The 7,914-nt window shown below is 44.2% G+C and overlaps 1 protein-coding gene across 1 annotated transcript; it reads left to right on the top strand.

Moving 5' to 3' along the window:
- The first annotated feature begins 1,346 nt into the window (after positions 1 to 1,346).
- DIRAS3 (DIRAS family GTPase 3) lies at positions 1,347 to 3,999 on the top strand. Its single transcript, XM_067300513.1, has 2 exons — positions 1,347 to 2,923; positions 3,251 to 3,999. The coding sequence occupies exon 1, from the start codon at positions 1,466 to 1,468 to the stop codon at positions 2,060 to 2,062; it is 597 nt and encodes a 198-aa protein (XP_067156614.1). The 5' UTR covers positions 1,347 to 1,465; the 3' UTR covers positions 2,063 to 2,923; positions 3,251 to 3,999.
- The last annotated feature ends 3,915 nt before the right edge of the window (positions 4,000 to 7,914 follow it).

Here is a 7,914-nt window from a genome sequence, read left to right as displayed (position 1 = left end):
AGGGGAATGGGTGCCCTGTGCTCCTTAGAGATGGGGAAACTGAGGCAAAAGGGCTTTCTCCTGTGAGGCGTCGTGACTTATTCAGGGTGCTGCGTAATCCAGCCTGTTGTCCTCAAAGAGAATATATAAAGAGATGGCGTTTTACAAGACTTCTTGTAGATGAGAAGTCACAAGCTGTGGATTGTGGATCTTTCTTCCCTAAGTAGCCAAGGAGTTTATTTTCCAGGCGGAATAAATTCAAAGAAGTAGATCTTAGTGATCTTTAAAAGAGTTGGCGGCTTGTTTGGGAGCTGGGGAGAGGCTGCAGAACTTCTGAAATGTCACAGATCGTCCCTGTCACTTTAAATGGTTCCCCTGAAATAAAAGTTGCCTGAAGGTGAGCTGAGAATTTGCCAGCCTGGGAGAAAGCTGATGAGACCTGTCAGCACCTGGGTGTCCGCGGTGCAGGAGAGGTTGGGGGGGGGGAGATGGAGGACAAGAGACTTATTCTCTGTTTGTGCATGAAATTTGAAGGATGGAGAACCAAAACTTGCCTGGATCCAAAAGGCTCAAGCACTGGATGCATAGATTATTTTTGTGTTGAGTTTTTGGATTTTAAGGAGGCACTTGGGGGGGAAAGGCATAGAGGTAGGTAAGGTCTCTGAAGGCTGAGGTAGGTGAGAAGGACTCAAATGAAAACACTGCAAAAGCTCCAGGAATGCTTTTCTTTCCCCGAAAGGGTGCAGCCCTACTCTGCTTGTGGTACTCGCCCTTCTTGCCTCTGTGGAGCAGTGGTTGTTTCAGTGGGGAAATGGTACAGCCCGGTGCAATAGCTCACATCCATCATTAGGGACACTGCAGTTCTAGGGATTTCCGCATTAGTAATTCCTGTTGCTCTTCGGGACCCACGGGGAGTGGGTGGATGGAATATATAGCAAGAGGGAGAAAATGAGCAATCCTGGGATTGGTGTTTGCCCGAAGGTGGCAGGCAGGGAGAGCAGCGCTGGCAGCCCCGGGGAGCTGGCGCGCCGGCTGCGGGCAGCGAGGCGCTGCGGGTGCCCGACCTGCTACCGGGCAGCTCCCGGGAGCCAGGCTGCCGCACATCACTGCTCGGGGGCGAATTTCATCTCGTTGCATCGGGTATGGGAGCTGATGGCTACAGGTGAAGTACAGTTTTTACTCCTAATAGCATTTGCTGCGTGTGGGATGTATGCCTGGGGAGAGGGGTAATGTTTTTATTTCTCTTTAATGCAAGAGAAAAGGATGGGTGGGGAGTGACTTATTTAATTGGCTATTTAAATAGCATGTTGCGAAATTAGTGAATGACTTCTTTTTTTCTCCCTCCCCCCCCCCCCACTTGTCTCTTCTTCCCTTTTGTCCCCTTCTCTCCCCTTCTCCACAGGCCATCTCTGTATAGGGGGATGTAAACTCAAAAAACTTGGGCATTTTCAGTTCAGATCTTCCCTTGTGTCACAGCACAACAAACATGCCTGAACAAAGCAATGATTACAGGGTGGTTGTGTTTGGAGCAGCAGGGGTTGGCAAAAGCTCCCTAGTCCTCCGTTTTGTAAGGGGAACTTTCAGGGAAGCCTACATCCCCACAGTTGAAGATACCTACCGGCAGGTAATCAGCTGTGATAAGAGCGTCTGCACCCTTCAGATTACAGACACCACAGGAAGCCATCAGTTCCCTGCTATGCAGAGGCTGTCTATATCCAAAGGGCATGCCTTCATCTTGGTGTACTCTGTCACCAGCAGGCAGTCCTTGGAAGAACTTCAGCCGATCTATGAACAGATATGTCAGATTAAAGGGGATATCAAAAAAATCCCCATAATGTTAGTGGGTAACAAAAGTGATGAGAGCCAGAGGGAGCTGGATGCCATTGAGGGGGAAGCATTAGCCAGCAAGTGGAAGTGTTCCTTCATGGAGACATCAGCCAAAATGAACTACAATGTGCAGGAGCTCTTCCAGGAGCTCTTGAATCTTGAGAAGAGAAGAACTGTCAGTCTTCAAGTGGATGGAAAGAAATCCAAGCAGCAGAAAAAGAAAGACAAACTGAAAGGCAAGTGCTCTGTTATGTGATTGGCTTTGAATGGCTGGACGTGCATCACTCCATGGTGTAATCAGAGCATGGACTCTACCAGAAAACATATTTGCTAGAAGCTTCAGAAGAATCCATGCCTTACAGGGTTATCACTTTTCTGTAAAACATCGGTTGGGTCCCTTTGTGTTGGTTTTAAAGAATCGCTTTTTGCATGTTGTTTTATTATTTAAAAAAAAAAAACATTCAGTGTTAGCCATTATATGTGATTACAAGTTTTTAAAGCAAGAACTTTACAGAAGAGAAAAATGTCAGTGTTAGAAACAGTTATCTTTATTTCTGTGAGTACGTACTAGTTTAAATATCTTCAGATTGTGTTACCCTGAAACAAATCACATGTTGCCTATGTGTATACATTCAAATGTTTTGAGAAATACATTGACAAGAGCAAATCTTTAACAAAGCTAGGGATCTGCACTGCAAATGAATATACATATGACTCTTCAGGCACTTACATTTTGGGGAGAAAGATTGACTTGTCTACCAAATACGTAATTTTTTTTCATGGTAGAAGTTAAGGTTACTTGTGTGTTATGCAGCTCCTGAGATGTCTGCAGTTCTGTGAATGATTAAAGCTAGACTTGCATGTAATCAGGCTGTTTGCTCTTATCTCACCTGGCCAACAAGTCATCTTTCCAAAGCACTTCGAGTTGGCCTTTGGTTTTCCTTTTACCTTTTTTCACCTCTCTCCAAGCATCTTCAGGACTTAGTCACTGGGAGAAGAGGGGACTTGGAACTTGAGGAGTTTGGATCTTGTAGCCTGGACAGCAGACAGAAGAAGGCAGCTAATTTTTGCTTTTACATGTGAGCCTTGACTGGACTAATGTTCTGCCCGCTGTATGGTATGTACCAGCCATACTTCTAGAAGAGGTTTAAAAGGTAAATCGGAGTCCCCCTACCCAAATATAAGGGGTCAGTTAGCTCTGTTTGTAGTGTGTACCAAGGGAACTTGCCCCATTTAGAGCTGGAGCTTTCATGCCATTTGATTCAACAGGAAAAAACTCATTTATGATTTCAGAAACCCAAGCAAGTGCTGCATGAATGTTCTATACAGACTGAAATATTCTGCATTTTTCTCTCCTGATTCATTGTACTTAAAGCTACTTGTCAAAGTAATGTGCGAATTTGCCAGGTTGATACAAGGCTCTATACCTGATTTTTTTTTATAGGAGATCTCCTAGAGGTCCTTGAACTTCCTATGCTGGAGCTATGGTGCTGTTTTTAATCCTCTCTGCCAGTGCTGTGTGCAACACTTCTGTTGAAGTTGGGGACAGTCAGTCTGGAGAGTGGCCATAGAAGGAGCCGTAATGGTTTTGTTTGATAATGGAGTTGCTCTTGCTTTTTCCCCACCTCTTTAACTCTGTACGTGATTTTTGGTGTCTCTGTTCTTTCGTTCCCAAACAGTTATGCAATGCTTCTCTTTCAGCATCTGGCAACAATATTTGCAAAGATTACTTCAGTTCCATTTCAACCTGCTAAATTCCAGCCTTTGAAATCCTAATAAAACATTTTATATTTAAGCCTTTCTGCAAAGTTGTAAGGTCTAATAATGTCTTTACAACTCCCCCTGCCTTCACAGAGATGTCTGTGGGAAGGCACAGCAATTATTCACATGGAGTGCTCTAGTCACTGTGGCCTCTTCCCTACGTGTGTTATGGGGATCCCTGAGGACGAGGGGCCAGAGTACAAGGAACAACTAATACTAACTAAGACAAGCTCAGTCCCTCCAGTGCCTGGCAGAATCATTGCAGATCTGCCAAGCTGGCTTTGTGAGATGAGGAGGAGTCCCACGTGACTGACTGGAGAAGGCCATGGGAGATGCTCGTGCTCCTGGCAATGGAGGATGGTGATGTCGGGCATCAGCATGTTGAGCTCCAGGTTAGGAGCCTAGAGCAGGTCTGATATGAATGATAGCTGATGTGGCTACCTATAATGCTTTGTAAATGCATTTTAGTTGTATTAAGTCAATTATATAAAGTATGGTTTCTGTATAAACTGAGCCAGCTTGATTTTGTGTGTGTGATGTGCTATTCTTATAAGAAGGGAAATTTATTTTAATTGAACTGACTTCTATTTAGATGATGGCTATTAAAACTTCCACAAAAATCTAAATTAGAAAATATCTTTACAACTTACCAGGGAACTACCTCAAAATGACTAGCTGATAGAATGAAAAATGTAGTATTGCTTTGGGGACACTAGTTAATTGTTCCAAAACAATGGCAATATTCCACTTGGAAATTAAAGTTGTTTTGTACGTCTTGTATTTGAACCTGTCCTCCTTGGAATGAAGATCAGGTAGGCTGGTGTACTTGGACACTTGGTGGCATTGTGAGTCTTGTACTGTTACAGCTGGTAATCTTGGGCTAATGTTCCTATTCTGGAATAATGCTATAGTGCAGAATTATGATTGTCACAGAATAATTCTGTTGGAAAATATCTGAAGATTTTTTTAGAAACTGATGGGTAAAGGTTTTGCTAAAACCGGACTAAGTAATATGCATCTGTTACAGAGGGCATTTGATGGGCGGGGGGGAGTATTATGCACATGAGTTTTCCCCTCCCCCCACATAGGAGCATTTTGCTTAATTAAAGGAATAATGGGCTTTCTTCAAGGATTTGTGTCTTGCAGCATAAGGAGTGCAAGTTTGAAGTAAATAGTTTAGTCTTCCTTGAATAAGTGCAGTTTAAAAAGTGAACAGATTGGTTTAAAAAAGATTTGGATGAAAGACATTTGGAAAGCATGTCTGGAGTGAACAGTTCTGATGTCTGGTATGCTTCACATAATACATTGTGGGCTTTGTCCTTAACTGCTGGTCGCCAGCAGTATGTTTTTCCATGAGGCAATGATGACATGTTTTCTACAGAGCTATTTATACATCCTGTAAACTCTGCAGTTTGGAGACCTGCCTTGACTCTGTTTGTATCTGACAATCAGGACAATTGCTCACTGTGTCTCGAGCTGGTTGTTTTTCCTATGTTTTCATTCATCCTGCCAGTGTCAAAATTCGCTATCTTTCTGAACTGTTCCTCATGAGTTTAGATGCGGTGAGGCAAGGTCAGGGAAGGAGCCGATACAGCTTCATGCATTGCTATTAATGTCTCATAACTTCTTTCCAGGATCGATAGGTGAATGTGAATACAGCTGACAGTTTAAAAACAACACCAAAAAACTGCAAAGTCTCAAATGAAGCATGAGACACGTCAGTATCTTGAGTGGCTGGATGAAGGCTATTGCACTGAGACATTTCTGTCAAAGTAACTTACTGCCTTTACTCACTACCCTTTATCTTGGAGCACTTGATAAGGATTGGCAGTTGAAAGCTTTGACCAGATAGGTATGTATTTCTATCAACAATTTAACCCTGTGTCTTTCAGTTCCTCCACCAACACAGTGCAAGCTTTATTCCAAAGCAAGGCGCTAGCAGAGCTGGTAAGAGAACCCAAGCTGTCTTTTTGCTGATTCCTTGGCTTATCTGCTACATCTGGGATAGCTTTCTGGTAGCCTAGGAGCCTGATCCTGTTCACAGGTCAGTTTTTATCTGGCCCTACAAATGTGGACTAGTTGCCAGAGCAAAAAAAACCTGTTTTTCAGTGTTACGGGACAAGAGACAGATCATGGTTTACTAGACCGGGTATGCTACCTGGCTGCCTGTGGTTGTATTGACCTGTAGCCCTCTGAGATCATAGAATTTGCCCTAGGTAACTAAAAGTAGCTATGTTTCAACTGAAAGGAGTTTGTACCTGTCAAGCACCTCTCTTGCCCTGGAGGAGTGTCACAGAAGTAACAGGAATGTTATTCCAGAGCATGCAGCTCCCCTGTAAATTAGGCCTTCAAAGCCTAGCTAGCAGCTGGTTCTCTGCAGAATATTTCCTTGGCTGGGAAAGGAGCACCAAAAATTTTTCCCGTGCCCAAACTGCTAATGTCCAGAGCAGGCAGTAACAGGCTGGAGCATTCGAATCTGCTGTTGTCACAGCTTCATTCAGCATCAGTGAGGTGACAAAATACCTGGGCTGTCTCCTACTTGCCCAGGAGAGCCACAGACCTGCCACCTGTCCTGGGGACTACCGGGGCGTTCCCAGCAGCTGCTTTATGTTGGAAGCAGTGGGGAATGCATCGAGCATTAATACAACTTTTCCTCACATCTGTATCTCAGGATGTCAAACTTGCTTAAAGCTTGGCTCACATGTTACTCTTAATCAGTTCCTTGCTTTCTACTGCTTCAGAGGTCATAAATAACTTTGAGAAAGTTCTCACAACAGCACTGAAGTTCATCCCTAATACCGCACTAACCAATATTCAGAGTAGAAAGTGTCAAATTGGAAGTGTTTTTATGGCCAAGGATAATAGCACTGCAGGCCTTCTGTTTGCTTGCTGGAGAAATATGATTGTGGCAGCTCTCATTTTAAAGGACTTCCAAGGTTTCTTCTCTGCCATCCAAAATTCCAACATTTCTCAAGTAGTAGTACTTACTTCCATGCAGCACTTGTAGCCTGGCTTGAGGCAGCTTCCTTCCTGCATCTGGCCAGCAAAGCTAGCGTCAAGAGAAAATACCAATGAGGAGGCTAGCAAACAGCGCTCTGCAGCCTGCAAAAGAAAATGTGAGCGGTAGCATGAGTGTCCGCCCACATGAGTATTTTAAAAATAAGCAGCCAGAATATTGCTGCTATATTCTAATTTCTCTTCACAGAGCAAAGCAAGCACATGATTAATGTAACAAACAGTTCTGAATAGTAAGCAACAGTTTTATGTACCTGTTCCATAGCTGCAAGGTACCTGGAGTGCTCTGGAGGAGTAAAAATGTGTCTTAATCATCTTCTGCCATCTTCTACAATCTGCCTGTGGTGTGAGTAATTACCTCAAAAGCATCCACAAGCTAATGAAAATGGTAAAGACTGCTTAAAACTAATCGCAGCATAGCAACCTCCTTTTTAATACATATTGCTGAATGCTAGACTAGTATTGCCATGCTTAATTGTTTTATTTTCTTTTCCCTTTTGAACATGTATTTAGTAACGCAAAAGAACAGGAGGAGTGAAGAAAGGGTAAAGATGCAAACACTGGCACTGCCTTGACATTGTTGCTTTTCTGGGCAAGGTAAAAACCTGCCACAGGAACAGATCCAAGCCCTGTTGGCACAACTGAGTGGTTGGCACAGTAGCAGAAAGCATGTTGTCTAATTTGGTCTGCTTTGTCCTGTCTGATTTGCTGCCCCTGCCAGGACAAAAAGTTATAATTGTCTCTGCAGCACATGCCATGCAGTAAGGACGAGTGACGGGACACTGATGCTCCCTGTTGCCACAGGAGAAGAGGGCTGCTTCCATTTCATCTCAGTGAAGGCTCCCCACCCAGGTCAGTGTTGAAATGGGACTTTTGGTTTTTCCTCTTTTTGCAGTCTGTGTTCTTAGATGTTTAGAAGATCTGAAATTTGGAGGGGAAAGGAATGGAACAAAGCGATTGTGTATTCCTGACTTTCCCTGGCTTAGTGCAGAACTGGAGTCTTCCAACCCAGCCAGCACTAATGGCTCCTGTGGCTCTTTGGTGGCCCCCTCCGTCCTTAGCTGTGTGGAAAAGGTGGGCAGGGGCCATGGCCCATCGCTTCTCTGCAGCCTGGGTTGAAGACCTCGCACCCCTTCCTTGATTTGAGGAGATGCCAAGTGCAGTTTACTTGCTGTAAGGTAGGTCCTCTGAGAGCCCCCGCCAGACCCCTGCTGAGGTTTGGTGTGATGCAGGGTAAATGGTATCAAGTCATGGCTCTCTTCCTGCTCCAGTGGGAAACGGAGACCTGGAAGCGGTATGAATTGCAGCCTTGACAGTGCTCCTAGGGACAAG

The sequence above is a fragment of the Apteryx mantelli genome, chromosome 8, assembly GCF_036417845.1.
Source record: "Apteryx mantelli isolate bAptMan1 chromosome 8, bAptMan1.hap1, whole genome shotgun sequence".
In the NCBI taxonomy this organism is placed as follows: domain Eukaryota; kingdom Metazoa; phylum Chordata; class Aves; order Apterygiformes; family Apterygidae; genus Apteryx; species Apteryx mantelli.
This window is presented reverse-complemented; position numbering and strand designations above follow the sequence as displayed.

Excerpts from the sequence above, each read along its gene's own strand:
- DIRAS3 (XM_067300513.1), top strand. The coding sequence starts at position 1,466 with ATGCCTGAACAAAGCAATGATTACAGGGTGGTTGTGTTTGGAGCAGCA.